This window comes from Ovis canadensis, chromosome 2 (assembly GCF_042477335.2).
Source record: "Ovis canadensis isolate MfBH-ARS-UI-01 breed Bighorn chromosome 2, ARS-UI_OviCan_v2, whole genome shotgun sequence".
Lineage (NCBI taxonomy): Eukaryota > Metazoa > Chordata > Mammalia > Artiodactyla > Bovidae > Ovis > Ovis canadensis.
The window spans coordinates 42,567,025-42,582,525 of NC_091246.1; the positions used below are offsets into that span (position 1 = coordinate 42,567,025).

Below are 15,501 nucleotides of genomic sequence, written 5' to 3' on the forward strand. Positions count from 1 at the left end.
CACCAGTGTGTGTACGCTGCAGGGGAGGATCAGGGAGCAGGAACAGGGCACTTGGACAACCTAAAGAACAGACATCTTGAACTTATGGTTGCCAGGGTAGGGGGGGCGGGGGGAAAGAGGGGTGGAAGGGATAGCTAGGGAGTTTGGGATGGATAGGTATGTACTGCTATATTTAAAGTGGATAACCAAGGACCTACCTTCTGTATAGCACATGCTGCTGCTGCTACTGCTGCTAAGTTGCTTCAGTTGCGTCCAACTCCGTGCGACCCCATAGATGGCAGCCCACCAGGCTCCACCGTCCCTGGGATTCTCCAGGCAAGAACACTGGAGTGGGTTGCCATTTCCTTCTCCAATGCATGAAAGTGAAAAGTGAAAGTGCAGTCGCTTAGTCATGTCCGACTCTTCACAACCCCATGGACTGCAGCCCACCAAGCTCCTCCATCCATGGGATTTTCCAGGCAAGAGTACTGGAGTGGGGTGCCATTGCCTTTTCCGGTATAGCACATGGAATGCTGCCAAATGTTGTGTGGCAGCATGGATTGGAAGGGAGTTTGGGGGAGAATGGATGTACATCTAAGGCTGAGTCCCTTTGCTGTTCAGCTGAAACTATCACATTGTTAATCGGGTATCGTAGTGGTGGTTTGAGTTGCTAAGCTGGGTCTAACTCTTGTGCCCCAAAGGACTGTAGGCTGCCAGGCTCCTGTGTCCATGGGATTCTCCAGTCAAGAATACTGGAATGGGTAGCCACTCCCTTCTCCAGGAGAACTTCCCACCCAGGGATCAAACCTGGGTCTCCTACATTGTAGGCAGACTTTTTACCAACTGAGCCACCAAGGAAGCCCATATACTCCAATACAAAATAAACAGTTCAAAGGAGAAAAAAATGAAAGACAGAGGAAGACGAAGCGCTCGGACTTTTTCTTTTAATTATTTACCAGATAAAAAAAGAAAAAATAGTGATTGTTTCTTTTTACCCCCAACATATCAGTTTCCCAAGGCCGAGTGGGAGAGAAATTTGTGGAACAGTGATCATGCTCCTGGCCTGGAGCAGATGCCTCCCCTCACTCTTCGCCACCCCCAGCAGGAGGGGCAGTGCCAGGGGCCAGGCAGGCGTCTGGGACTGTGGCAGGGCAGCAGTGTGGCTGGTGTTTTTTCTTCTCCCTGCTGCCAGCAAATTCAGACCCTCTCCTGCCTGTCCCCCCACCATCCTCCCCTACTCGTCAAAGGAAGTAGGAAGATGGGCCTCCAGGAGGCGGGGCTGGGTGCAGAGCAGGACTGGGGAAGCACACAGCTGACGTGGTCAAGGCCACCGTCTTCTGCTTCTATTGCACATCCTGGCTCAGATGCCCTGCCCTGAGCGTTGGGCCACAGCATAAGATGCTTTTGAAATTCAAACAAAAGAACCTGTGTTTTTCTGCCAGGCTCACGAAGGGGAGGTGTGCTGTTGTGTGGATTCTTCTGATTTGTGTTAAAGTTATATTTAAGTTATTCACCATGGGGGCAAGGCAAAGATACCTTTTTTAAGAAAGCAGATGGGGTTCAGATTCCTGGGGCCCTGTAGTCACCTGGGCTTCTGTCAAGTTCAAAAGACCCAGAGTAACCCTTTCTCCAGTCAACAGATGTTCTTTTGCATAACATGGAAGAGGCAGCTGTGTCCACCAACCCCACGAGACCCCTCTCCAACTACCACGACTCTGAGCCACTTGGGGGTGACCTCTCTTTCTGAACACCTGGAGAATCTGACAATGGACCCCAGGGAGCCCTAGCACAGGCAGGGCTCTTCCCCACTCCTCTCTCTCCCGGGCTTCTCCACAGGAGCAATGGGAAGGAACTGGCGTTTCCCCCTTGTTTGACACTGTGCGTTTCTCCCTAAAGTGGCAGCTGTTTGAGTCTCCTCCTTCTCATTACCAGAGGGAACAGAGAGGGGCTGGGAGCTGTGTACCGGACCAACAGACAGAATAAACTCCTCTAAACACGTGGGGCGCGGGGAGGGGCCATGAGGACAGACTCTGATTTGGCAAACCTGCACAAACTCTTTTGCCTTCGCTGGCCAAAATGAGGCTGGTGGGGGAAGACAAACCTAACTGAGCCCGTGGCAGGACTGCAGGCTATGAGAGACGACAGGGCACACACAGAACCGTATAAACTGTGGCACTAGAAAGATGAGCAGGCAGGGCCATGACCCCGGCTGGCAGCACGCCTTGGGCGCACGCTTCCCGAAACTCTAAGTGTCCCGTGGTAAGTGGCGACATCCAGATGCAGGAGCGCTTGTCCTTCCTCCTCTTCCCAACACATTCCGAGTTTCTCGTTTAAATAACTATGTACACACACACACACATACACGCAAGCCTGGTCTCTCTCTGACGTGAGGGTCCTTCACTTGAGGGTCCTACAATGGCTTTAGAGAGTTGGTTCCAATTGTCTTTTTGGAGATTTCCTGCTTGGGACCAAACCTGCAGGGAGATGAAATGGCTGAACTCTACGGCAGATATCTGAGATGAAAGCACCCCAGTGTTTAAGGGACTGAGTCTTAATATAAATAAGGAGCCCAGGACTCCCTTCCCCCATTTGGTACCCTGGCAGAGGGAGCAAGCGTGTTGGGACCCATTAACCATGAGCCAGAGGGTCACAAGCCCACCAGCCACCCTGGGAACACAGCTCCCTACCTCCCTCTGATAAGGACAGTTTCTCAAGTTCAGCTTCAAGTTCGGCATCTGAGATCCTAGTGTTAGGCACACTGTTGATATAAAACGTCTCCTGGGGGTTGTCGGGCAGATCCGAAGGTTCTTTGGTGGTGTCCTGAAGCAGGATGTCCAACTCCTTCTCCAGCTCCTCACTGTCAAAGTCTGGCGAGAAGAGATGACATAAGGACACATGGAAGTCCAGGGAGGAAATGCGTTAATGATCAAGGACTGTGGACAGCAAACCCAGCTCAGCTTTACCAAAGATGCCCAGGTCTTCTTGAAGGATTATTTAAAAAAGCTGTGTGATGGGCTTCCCTGGTGGTCAAGTGGTTAAGAGTCTGCCTGCCAATGTAGGGAACACAGGTTCAATCCCTGGTCTAGGAAGATCCCACAGGCCGTGGGGCAACTAAGCCCATGTGCCACAGCTACTGAGCCTGCACTGTAGAGAGCCTGTGCTCCATGACAAGAGAAGCCTGAACCCCGCAACTAGAGAGCAGCCCTCGCTTACTGCAACTAGAGAAAGCCCATGTGCAGCAACAAAGACTCAGCACAGCCAATCAATCAATAAATCAATCATGTGAGTTGGGAGGCAAAGGGCACCTTCGAGCAGATACTCTTTGTCCACACACAGAGCTAAGTCATTGAGGAGGTTTATTTTGTTTACACCAAGGAACTGACCCTGCTTCTCCTTGCCCTAGGAAGATGCCCAGGGAGTAAGGGGCCCTGGAGTGCTGAAGGGCGGGTCAACAGCCTGTCAAGGAGGAAAGGCCAATTCCTTCCCATTACTCCTGCAGAGAAGCCCTGGAGATGGGGGAGAGCCCTGCCTGCATTAGGAGAACTGATCCTGGCCAGACCTATCCCTGCACAGAGAGGCGAAGTCTGCTTAGAAAGGAAAGACGACAAAATCATCTTGTCAACTCACCTAGGCCATTGGTTACCCCGCCAGCCAGTGTCTGAGAAACTTCGTCCTGGGTGTCACACAGCTGCAAGAGAAAAGCGCCAGACCGTGAACTCTGAATGCATCTCTAGAGATCTCAGTCTTTGGGTTTCAATGTTCAGGGTTACAAAGTAGTGCTGCCCCATCTGATAATTGGGGGAAGCTTCCTCAAGTTCACAAGGTCAACAGTTGGGGAAAGAAGTATCAATACAACAAAGTCACGTCTGTCCTCAGAACTGTCTGGTGTAGGTATGTGCCCTGCCCAGCCCCCATACCTCCTGGATCTGATCCACAAGGCTCTCCGCCTTCTCCACTGTGACATCCTTCATGGAGAGTTTCAGCGCTCCCACCCCGGCCTGATAGGCATTGAAAACCTAAAGAGAAAGCAGTGCAGATGAAGAACACTGGGCAAAATACAGACTACATTGTTCTGTCTCCAGAAGACAGCTTTGGGTTTTTTTCCCCTTACCCATGCACGATTCACCCCATGTCAACTGAGCCCAAAACTTCCCAACAGGAGGGGCAAAGGCAGTCCCAACCATATCCTGAAAGAACCCCAGCCTTCTCCAGACAGCAAAGCCTCAGTGGAAGGGAGAAGGGGTGGACACGGCATAGAACTGGCCAAACACTGGGGCAGAGGGGTGGTGGCTACCATCTGATCTGTCTGCGAGGCATAGATCCGGTCCAGGATGCCTTGAACTGTGTCCAGCTTGGCATGCAGGGCCTCGATGCGCTTCTCTGTCCGCTGCTTGGCCTTGAGAGACCTCAGGGCCTAGTGGGGCATGGAGACATGGTTAAGGACAAACCAGGTGGGCCAAAGGGCCCAAGGAAGAGAGCCCTTCCCAGAAGGTAAGACCCACCCCGGGTTTGTAAAGCAAGCCATCATGATGCCTGGGCCACCCACAGACGTTCTGCTAGCCTTGAGAAGGCTGCTTTCTGAACTGGGCTCCTCTCACTGCCATCCTAGGGCACCAGGACACAGCTGGGGGTGGGGAGTGGGGAGACAAAACTCACCAGCTGCTTCTTCCCTGCTCGGCATGCCCGGCGGGCTTCTTCTTTATACCTACAAAGGGACAGCTAAAAATGACGAGGCCATAGGAGGGGGATGGCAGGGTCCTCAAGTGTCCCCACAAGTAGCACTTTTGGTGAAGGTACTTTTCAAATCTGAAAAGCAAATTCATTTCACCCAAGGGCCAGAAAAACGATGCCCAACCGCCCATGGCCAAACCCCTGCAGCAGGTTGAAATATGAGCTGGAAGGGGAGGTCTGCATGTGGGGAAGGTAAACGACCAAGGAAAAGTTATTTCAATTCATAGAGAGGGAAAACAGATCGACAAGGTGCCTTAAAGACAGACTGCCATCCTGGGAGCTGGCACGTAGGGTGTGCTAAGTTGCTTCAGTCGTGTCCGACTCTTTGTGACCACACAGACTATAGCCTGCCAGGCTCTTCTGTCCATGGGATTTTCCCAGGCAAGAACACTGGAAGATCCTTCAGGGGATCTTCCCGACCCAGGGATTGAACCCTAGTCTCTTATGTCTCCCGCACTGGTAGGCAGACTCTTTACCACTAGCACCACCTGGAAAGCCAGCAGGCAGGGAATGACTTCCTAACACCTCCAATGACCTTGGCGTTCCCACAAGGTGGGGATTCTCCCGCTGTAAGAGGGTGTGAACAAGCACATTCTGATTCCACGTCTATATAGCCTACCTTTCGGGGAAGTGCTTACATGTCTTCAGCAGGGATGTCTTGCCTGGTCATCCGAGGGGAAGGGCAGGGGTCCCTTACCAAGACCCCCAGAAGGCTGTATATACCTGGCGCATTCACTACTATTGGGCTGGCTAAGAGTTCATTCAGGTTTTTCTGTAAGATCTTACCAAAAAACCTGAATGAACTCTTCGGCCAACTTAACACATCCCCAAGATAAGGCCTGGCTCAGTAAACACTGGTTAAATGGATGATGGCTTGGAAGAACACAAACACAGTGCTAACAGCTGCACCCGCAGGGGGAAGAATTCATTTTGTTTTCCTTTGTGATAATTGGTGCTTTCTGTGACTGTTGCACTGAGCAGTTAGTGCAAAATATAACCTTAATTCTTCTTTTTACAGAGCCCACGGTCACCAGTGCTTTGCCGGCTCTGAGGGCCGGCCAGGGTGGGGTCTGGGGCACTCAGCTCAGGGGTAGTTACCTCTCGGCTTCTTGCGACAAGGACTCCACCTTGCGGGACAGCAGCTGTTCACTCTGCATCAGCTGGTAGACCCCGACATCCACGTCGTTGACAGGAGAGACCTTGGCGTGGGGGCCTCGGGCAAACTTCACGATCTGAACGGACAGGGACAAATTACTGCTGCTCTGACCCTGAATGCTGAGAAACCCCTGGGCAGGGGTGCTGGCGGCTATGTCAGCACACAGTGGACAAGGTCTCGGGGAGTGAGGGGAGAAGGAACGCGTTCCTGTACCTTCTCCCCATTCTGCTCCAGGACGGTGACCCGCTTCTCTTTCTGTAGCTGCAGCAACACCAGGTAGAAGGTCCTCTCGTCCGGACAGGAGCCTGCACACAGGGTGCTGAGCTCTGACAGGGCCACCACGGGGTGCGAGGAGAGCGGGGAGTTCTGATACAGACGGTACACCTCCTCAGCCTTCTCCTGCAGGGGAAGTGCAAAGTGCTTGCGGGGAGGGATCGCTGCCCCCAGAAACCTGAGAGCCCTGAGCCGTGTTTCAGATCCACGATCACACAAGGTAAGAGGAGGGGAGCACCCAACCTGTCCTCAGCTTTGGAAAAGGAAAGGATTCATGTTTTTTTTATACCCTGGAGGAATGTCTGGTGAGCATGGGTGAAATAAGGCACATGGTATGTTGGGAGCCAACTTGGCTTGCCCTTCCATTTGGGACTCCATGTTCCTGCGTCTCTCTTGCCTATGGGCCCCCAAGGGGAGAATGAAGCACTGTGGTGTGGTAGCATGGCCACAGATGGAGAGCCGAGGCTGGTGGTCAGGCCAGCCTGTGTGATCCTGAACCAGTCGCTCTCACTGGTCCTTGGCAAGCTGGAGAAGGTGGATGGAGATGATGTCTATAAACTCCCGGCCAGTCCCGGTCTCTCCACTTTTATGCCAAATGGGAATCCTGCAAACTGGAACAGTACTGAGTCTAGAAAGAGCCCCAAGAGGGAAGTATTGGGATGGAATTTTCATGAGAATTTAGGAATCTTTAGACTTAGATGAGAAGTCTAAGAAACACAGGTTCCCAGAAACAATGCCACTGTCTTCCTCCTTCGTGGAAATTACTCTTTCAGTCTTCTGCAAATAACAAATATGTACTGAAGTATGCACAGGATGCTATGAAAATACAGAGAAGGACTACCCAGGAGTTCAGCAATTGCTCAGAAAATAATAGTTGTTGAGCAGAATCCCACAGGTAAGTCATTATGTGGGATGTTGGTGGGAAGGTCATCTCAGGAAGAGGAATAGTCACAAGCAGCAGCATGAAGTCTGAGTCTTCTTCACCACATATACAAAAATACCTACTACATTATTACCATTTAAATTGAGAAAATGAAAGCATATTTGAAGAAAATGCTTAAAAGAAAAATCTTATTAACCTTTGAAGTAGAGGGTTATGTCTTTCTAAGCAAGAGTAGAAAAGTTACGCCTTTCTAAGAGCAGAAATTCAGTAGCCAAAAAGGAAAATTTGAAAAATCTATAGAAATACAAAAACTTTTACATGTAGAAGACATCATAAGTAAAAATGAAAACAAGAAACTGAAAGACAATATTAAACTCTTAATACTAAATGCATCTTTTATATATATACATATATGAAAGTGTAGTTTTTCTGTCATGTCCAGTTCTTTGCGACCCCATGGACTGTAGCCAGCCAGGCTCCTCTGTCCATGGTATTCTCTAGGCAAGAATACTGGAGTAAGTTGCCATGCCCTCTTGCAGGGCATCTTCCCAACCTAGGGATTGAACCTGAGTCTCCTATGCAGACTACAGTCTGTGGGGTGGCAAAGAGCCAGACATGACTGAGTGACTAAGCCCGCACACACATGCACACACACACACACCCTTAATAAACAGAAAACTCCCACCAATAATATAAAAGACAAAGAATCCAAAATAAAAACAGGCAAAGGCTATAAAAAGGCAATTCACAGAAGAGAATATGTAAATGGCCAGTGGATAGGTGAAAAGATGCTCAAATTCCAAAAAGGAAGTATTTTTATTCATCAAACTGACAAAATTTAAAAGACTTATGTTATCCAGTGCTGGCGAGGATGTGAGGAGACTGGGTACTTTAATGTAATCTTCATGAAAGCGTAAATTAGGAGAAACTTCTGAAAAGTAACTTGGTAATTTCTGTTAAAACTTAAAATGTACATATACATTTCTAGAAAACAAAAGTGAAGAGTATACATGTAGGCACAAGGCTGTCAAAGAAGTATTTCTTTGTAACAGAGAGAAATTGGAATGACTTAAATATCCATTTGTGTGGTAACGATTGGATAAATTGTGGCAAGTCCATAGATTATTATGCAGCCATCCAAAAGAACGAAGTAGATCTGTATCATGTAGGAGGGACCTAGAAGGGTGTTCATGATATATTAAGGTGGGGGAAAAAAAAGGCTGGTTGTAGACCAATAGGTAACATAAGGTAACATTTCTAGATAAAAATGTGCATACATATGTATGTACATGGGCTTCCCTGGCGGCTCAGTGGTGAAGAATCCACCTGCCAATGCGGAAGACACAGGTTCCATCCCTGGGTTGGTAAGATCCCCTGGAAATGGCTACCCACTCCAGTATTTTTGCCTAGAGAATCCCACGGACAGAGGCCCACCAGGTGGTGGGCTACAGTCCATGGGGTCACCAAGAGTCAAACATGACGGAGTGACTGAACAACAACAAATCGTGTATGTGTATATTCACTTACTGTGTTAACCAATATTTCCTGACTCTCTACTATGTACCAGGCACCGTTCCCAGGCCCCATGAAACTTCTCCCTTCTGGTGGGGGAGAAAGATAAAATACAAGTAAATAAGAATTTCAGGAAGTACTAAACGCCAACAAGAAGATAAAATGGAAAGTAACATAATAAGGTCAATAAGAAGGGATGCGTGCTTCTGCAAACAGAACTGGGAAGGGAATGTAGCCAAAGAGGTGGAGATGGGATGAAAAGAAAGGCAACTTTCTTTGTACAATTTTTGCAAATCACAATCTCTATGGGCAGTTTTTACTGTTTTGTATTTCTTTCAAATAAGATTAACACTTGCTGGCTGCTTTCTGCATTTAGACTTGGGAAAGCCAGTTAACCTCAGAAACAGGCTTTCTTTGTTTTATAAAAATATCCAGATAAGACCCTTTATTTTTCATACATGAAAACAAGTCTCCTTCCCAGGAGAAAACCGTGTATCTGAAGTCATCATATATTTGGTACCAGATGTCACTGAATGAGATTAAGCATCAAAGTGTTCTGTGTAGTGATGTAAGCTGAAAGTGAGGTCGCTCAGTTGTGTCTGACTCTTTGTGACCCCATGGACTGTAGCCTATCAGGCTCCTCCGTCCATGGGATTTTCCAGGCAAGAGTGCTGAAGTGGATTGCCATTTCCTTCTCCAGGAGAATCTTCCCGACCCAGGAATCAAACCCGGGTCTTCTGCATTGCAGGCAGACGCTTTACTGTCTGAGCCACACAGAGTTAACAGTCCATGCCCCTGAAGAGCCAGATTTATTTTTCTACCTAAAGAGGATTAGACTACTCTGCTGTCAAAAATTGTTGGTTCTTAGAAGATTTCTGTGATTCCACTCCCATCTACCCCCATCTCTGCCTTTGCTCTCAAAACACTGAGTCCAAAACTACAACTGCGAGGATAAATGGATGGACCCCCTGTTGCTCCAGGTTGGAGAACACCTGAGGGAAAAAGACCACAAGGAGGGAAAGAGCTGGCCCAGAACCACTTAAGCCACCAAGCAGTTTCTGTGTGTCCCTGGCTGAGCCCTGGAGGCTGAGAGGGAGAGTAGTGCAGAGGGGGAGAGATGATTTCCTGAAGAAAATGCATGCTGCTTAGTCAAAAATCCCAGGGGACAGGGAGAGCAGGTAGGTTTTGGAGACTTGATCCCCAGGGTGAGGTGGCAGGGAGGAGGGCTGTCTGTCAGGGTGAGGAGAAACTGGAGCTTCTCATGGTGGGGGGCTGGCGGGGAGGGGAGGGAGGTTGCGACCTGGCCCCAGCTGTGTGGAAGCCTCCAGGGCTCTGAGGCTGGACTTCAAGTGATTATGCCATTCAAATGTTAGTCACTCAGTTGTGTCAGACTCTTTGCAACCCCATGGACTGCAATCCACCAGGCTCCTCTGTCCTTGGGATTCTCTAGGCAAGAATACTGGAGTCGGTAGCCATTCTTTTCTCCAGGGGGTCTTCTCAACCCAGGGGTCAAACCCAGGTCTACTGCATTGCAGGTGGATTCTTTACCACTGAGCCACCAGGGAAGGTTGGGCTTTTGAGTTTCAAAAATAACCACTGTCTGCAAGTCTACTTTATAGACACTGTGTTCAGTCAGCTTTATAAAGACACACACACACACACACACACACACTTAAGGTTACTATAACCTTGCCCACCACAGTCAGGTGGAGCGGTGGGGGTGATGCAGGTCTGCCCTGGGTTAGAGAGTAGGTGGAGGGCTTCCCTGGGGGTCCAGTGGTTAAGAATCTGCCTCGCAATGCAGGGGACACAGGTTCCATCCCCGGTCAAGAAAGATCTCACATGCCATAGAACAACTACGCCCATGTGCCACGACTACTGAGCCCATTTGCCTATAGCCTGTGCGCCTCAACAGGAGAAGCCACCACAACGTAAGCCCGTGCACCAGAACTAGAGAATAGCCCCTGCTGGCTGAAACGAGATAAAGCCCTCTCACAGCCACGAAGATCCAGCACAGCCAAAAATAAAATCAAATAATCTTTTAAAAAAAAGTGTGTGTGGAAGTAAAGATGTGGGGACAGCCAAGCTTGCCTAAGAAGGAGACACAGCAGTGACTAGTCAGGGCCTCAGGTCCCACAAGGAGTCATCCTGAGATGGGAAAACTGGGGTGGGTTTACAGGCTGAAGGAGAGCGTGAAAGAGCAGAAGGAATATACAGATTGCGAGGGTCACTGATGCCACTAAGGGCTGGGACAGACTTGAGAGCACATAGGGGACAGAGGAAGGACACTTCATCCTCTGAGCCTGGGGAGGAAGCAAGGCTGAGAGGAGGTCAAATTGGAAGCGGTAAGACAGAAAGTTGAAGTGCGACTAAGGGGATTCTTTCTATGTTCTCAGTGCAGTATCTGCAGAGAACATGAAGCGCATGTGTGTGGGGGGATGGGGGTGGGGGGTGGGGGGACAGGAACACTAGGCAGCAGAGTGGCTCCGAGGGCCCTCCTAAAGCTGGGACTTTGGAAGGGGCCCCACTCCTGGTGACGGAGCAATTTTTTCTGGCAGAAATGAAGGACCATGGGGCTGATCTAAGGTGGTTGATTTGCTGGTGTCTCTCTCTGGTGTGGCCTGAGAGCTGCAGAGGAGCCAAGGGTGTAGATAAGAGAAGCAGTCAAGCATCAGTGGCATGCTCTGGGCTTTGGACAGAAGGCAGGCCGGGAGGAAGCTGAATGGCCAGAAGAGCATGAAAGGAAGAGAGCCTGGTGGTTTCTGTGACAGCGGTAGGCAAGGGAGAAAGAAGGACATCTGAGCCTAGCTTGCTGATTTGTTGTTGCGGTTTAGTCACTCAGTTGTGCCCAACTCTTTTTCAACCCATGGACTGTAGGGACCCATGGACTTTTTTCGACCCAGGCTCCTCTGTCCATGGGATTTCCCAGGCAAGAATACTGGAGTGGTTTGCCACCTCCTTCTCCAAGGGATCTTCCTCATCCAGGTATCGAACCTGCATCTCCTGCACTGGCAGGCGGGTTCTTTACCACCGAGCCACCAAGGAAGCCCAGTTTACTGATTTAGGGGAGGGCAAAGCTGAAAGAGGAAATGGTAACCAAGTTTTCTAAACTTTAGTTTATCATTAATCCCTACAAATACAGAAATTACTCAACTGTGTGTACCTGACAATTTCTAGATAGAGGTTCACCCTTGAAATGTACAAGTCCAACCAACAACTCATTGCTACAAAGTATAGCAAAAGGAAGGTCAGATAAACTCAGTTATCAGCTCTGTCAACCCATAAGAAAGATCAGTTCTTTTTCTAATGATTCACCCAAGCCACCCAAGAAACGTGGAGGGTCCTGTCATCACCCCAGATGACACCCAGACCTCTCACTCCTGAGCACCCACCTTAAGAAGCTCCACAGCCACGAGCACCTCCTCGGCAGGAACCTTATGATCCCCTAGCATGTTGGAAAGAGTCCACTTGAGGGGCTTCAGCAGGAAGACTCCGACCCCCCAGGAGATCCAGCTGCTGTCTACACTGGCCATGAAGTCAGACTCCCGCTGCAGCTCCCCTCGACTGCCGGTGAAGAAAGAAAAGGGCAGGTGGCAGGCTTTACTGCAATGGCCCCACCTCCCTCCTTAGCCCAAAGAGGAATGTGATCGTCATCTTCATAAGCACCATTACCAGGCACCTCCATGTCAGCTACTGTGAGCAGTGCTGTTTACGCTCCAGCTCCAAGCCTCACAACAATTTTTGGCAAGAGAAAACCGAGGGACTGAGAAGACAACAGAGGCCAAAGCTAAACTATAATTTGGCTCCCAAATGCAAGCTCTCTGATAAGGCTCCAGAGACACAGGAGGCTACAGGGCCTGTGTTGAGACTTCCCTTGACGAATAGAGCTCAAAACAATAACGGATTAGTGTCAAGGGCAAGACATGAGGATGAAGACAAAGCAGTTCAGAGAAAGGGTTTTCTGCTAGTCCTAAGCTTGGGTGTAGATAAGGCACAAGCATTTCAAAGTCCTAGTAATAAGTAGCTAGTTTTACTGAATGCTTCCCATGGGCCAGTCACTGTGCTAAGGGGTGCTAAGGAGTATCTCTTCAAATACACAAAATAAATGTAAGTACAATCATGTTTTACAACTGATCAAACTGAGGCTTATGGGAGAGGTACATATTTTTCCCTCGGTCACATAATTTAGCATATGGCAGAGCCAGGATTTGCACCCAGGCCATCTGGCCCTCAATCAAAGCTGTTAACTACTCTGCTATGCTGCTTCTATGGAAAAATGTCTCCCTCAGAAATTCTTCAGGTCCCAGACCCTGTCAAACATCAGGAGGCCTCAGTGGGGTGCCAGCAGTCAGGAGAGGAGAAAAAGAGGTACTACAGGTCTCTGGGTAGGAAGTGGGAGAGGACGGTCCTGTTGTAATAAGGAAGCTCAGATTCTTCCTGCCCCTCACTGACTTTTTCAGCTACTGTCTACCCTGTGCCCCATGTGGGAGAAGTTCCAGAAACGGCTTGCCCCATCAATGTCAGTCAAGGGAAGGGGGCTGGGAGGAAGGAAGATCTCTTAATTTGGAAGAGGGTTGAGCTAAAAGCAACACATCAAAGTTGACCTTCGTCAGTCTCTGACCCCGACGAAGTCACTGTGCTAGAGAGGCCGCTCAGTATATGACATATACAACCTGAGTGCAAATGCTCGAGACTCAGAAGACCCCGGGTCCAGCCCTGCCATAACCTCTAACCATCTGTGTAACCCCCAGTAAGTTGCTGCACCTCTCTCAGACTCAGCTTCTGTCTGAGAGGATAATTCCGTCACCGCAGGACTGCTGAAGGAGCCAGATGAAATGATGTAGGCAAAATACCTGCACACAGCAAAGTGCGGTATATCTGTTAGATGTTCATGCTACCCGCCTCAGGAACCTAGAAAAACCCTGCACCTGTCGCACAGGTAGCACCTACAGGACCTTCTCAGATCACCAAGATACTCAGTCATGTCCTCCGCTCTAAACAGCCTGTGCCAAGGACAAACCAAGACAGGCCAGACACAATACCTGTGCCGGGGGGCTGTTGGCAAGGTCCCTACACACCTCTCCCCCACCACTACTTTCTTCTTAGCTCCGCCCCTTCCTTAGTTCAATAAATCCTGTCTCGCAGACCTCCTGTTGTGGGGTTATTCACATTTGGAAGCCCCTACATAACGGGATTCCAGTCCAGATCACTGTCACCTCCGCCAGGCTGGCTTCTCCTCTTACCGTCTGGATCGCATCTAATCAGGCTATCCTGGCTCCTCAATTTCCTCCATACCCCACCTCCCATTCCCTCCAAACACCCCTAACCTGGCCTCCTTAGCCCACTGAGCAAACACAGACGGCTCCTGGAAGCCAGACCCGGGACTGGGCGCGGTGCGCCCGGGAGAACTGCCTGGGTCGCTGCCCGCGGGGAGCCGCCCCGCCCCCCGGCCGGGCCCGCCCTCACCGCAGCAGGTCCTGCAGCACGGTGGCCAGCCCCAACGGGACGCTGCCCTTGCGTTGAAAGGCCTCCTGCAAGTCCCGCAGACGCAGGCGCACCACCCCCTGGCGGCGGCTGTGGCTCAGCACCAACGGCGCCCAGAAGCCCATCTTGCTGTCCCAGTCGGTGCTGTTCACCTCGCGACTCCTTTTGAAGGCTGAGAACAGGAAGGACATGCGCTCCTCATCCTCCTCCCACTCCGGGGGCAGTAGGCCAGCCGGGTCTCCCCCGGCCGGGGCCTCGGCCTCCCGTTCCGGGGACCACATCGGAACCCCAGCCCCGCCAAGGAACCGAACACAAGCGTGGCCCTAGTCCCCTTCCGCCCTGGTTCCCTCCCGGCTTCCGTTCCTGGGCCACCTCCTCCTCTGTCATTACGTCACCACCGCGTGAAATAAGTCTCTCACGTCCTCACGGCGCATGCGTCTCTATACCCGGCCTGCGCCAAGAGGCGAGATAATAACCCTATTTTCTAAGAAGCTCAGAGCGCTTGCGCCGACCCCTCCTCCCGCAGCCTTTGTGCGGAAAGGAGGACGTCGCGCGTGCGCGGCGGATAGGTGAGCGTCGCGCCCCCTCGAGAATCATAGAGTTTGGCCGAGCGTTGTAGAGAGGCGAATGATTATGCCTCAAACTTGTGGTGGTTTCAGGTACTAGGACTCGAGAATGTCGCTAAGGGGCCTCAGAGGCACCAGGATCGCCGCGTGGATTACCGTTCATCGCTGCTTGACCCGGCGGTCTTACTTCGGACATTTAAACTTCCAAGTTAGCCTTCGTTTACAGTAATGTCAACGGATGAACAAAACTGTCACTCAGTCTCTGTGACAATGTATACACCGATTTTCAGGAATACACACGCTTCTACTTTTCTTGCTCCCCACCTTCTACCCTGGAGTGACCCTTCTGTTTACTTCTCAGAATCAGTATCCAACAGATCCCTTAAGATCGAGCCCAATTCTAATCTTCCTTGAGGGACTTGCCTGGCAGTCCAGTGGTTAACACTCCCCGCTTGCACTGTAGGAGGCATGGGTTTAATGCCTGGTTGGGCTGCCGGCTATGGGGTCGCACAGAGTCGGACACGACTGAGGCTACTTAGCAGCAGCAGCAGCAGGGCAGCAAAGATCCCACAAGCCTCGTGGCGAGGCCCCCGAACAAACAAATAAGAACAACAAAACCTTTCTTGAAACCATTTCAGACTGCATGATTGTTGATTTCTTTTCTGGAGTGGACGGTTTAGCATTTACCAATCTGTGTCCTGATCCCTGCGGGCAGGTGCAATTTCCTTAAATATCTACGTCGCCTAGTGGTGCCATTGCTTGCTTGTTGCTACGTCGCTTCAGTCGTGTCCGACTCTGTGCGACTCCGTAGACGGCAGCCCACCAGGCTCCCCCGTCCCTGGGATTCTCCAGGCAAGAACACTGGAGTGGGTTGCCATTTCCTTCTCCAATGCATGAAAGTGAAAAGTGAAAGTGAA

General features: G+C 50.5%; 1 protein-coding gene across 2 annotated transcripts; it reads right to left on the minus strand.

Moving 5' to 3' along the window:
• Nucleotides 1–909: 909 nt before the first annotated feature.
• Nucleotides 910–14,417, minus strand: CHMP7 (charged multivesicular body protein 7). Of its 2 annotated transcripts, XM_069574005.1 has the most exons (10): nt 14,001–14,417; nt 11,927–12,098; nt 6,080–6,265; nt 5,809–5,942; nt 4,636–4,684; nt 4,274–4,393; nt 3,897–3,995; nt 3,607–3,667; nt 2,667–2,846; nt 910–2,453 (listed from the first exon to the last, which is right to left on the minus strand). In XM_069574005.1, the coding sequence occupies exons 1-10, from the start codon at nt 14,297–14,299 to the stop codon at nt 2,401–2,403; spliced, it is 1,353 nt and encodes a 450-aa protein (XP_069430106.1). In that variant the 5' UTR covers nt 14,300–14,417; the 3' UTR covers nt 910–2,400. The 2 variants fall into 2 exon arrangements, with proteins under 2 accessions (XP_069430106.1, XP_069430107.1); XM_069574006.1 differs by lacking the exon at nt 3,607–3,667 and having other exon boundaries at nt 14,001–14,399.
• Between the last annotated feature and the right edge of the window lie 1,084 nt (nt 14,418–15,501).

Excerpts from the sequence above, each read along its gene's own strand:
- CHMP7 (XM_069574006.1), bottom strand. The coding sequence starts at position 14,299 with ATGTGGTCCCCGGAACGGGAGGCCGAGGCCCCGGCCGGGGGAGACCCG. Across the intron at positions 6,266-11,926 it reads TGGCTGTGGAGCTTCTTAAG|GAGAAGGCTGAGGAGGTGTA; the intron begins GTGGGTGCTCAG and ends CTTCCCCTGCAG. Across the intron at positions 4,394-4,635 it reads GAGCAGGGAAGAAGCAGCTG|GCCCTGAGGTCTCTCAAGGC; the intron begins GTGAGTTTTGTC and ends ATGCCCCACTAG.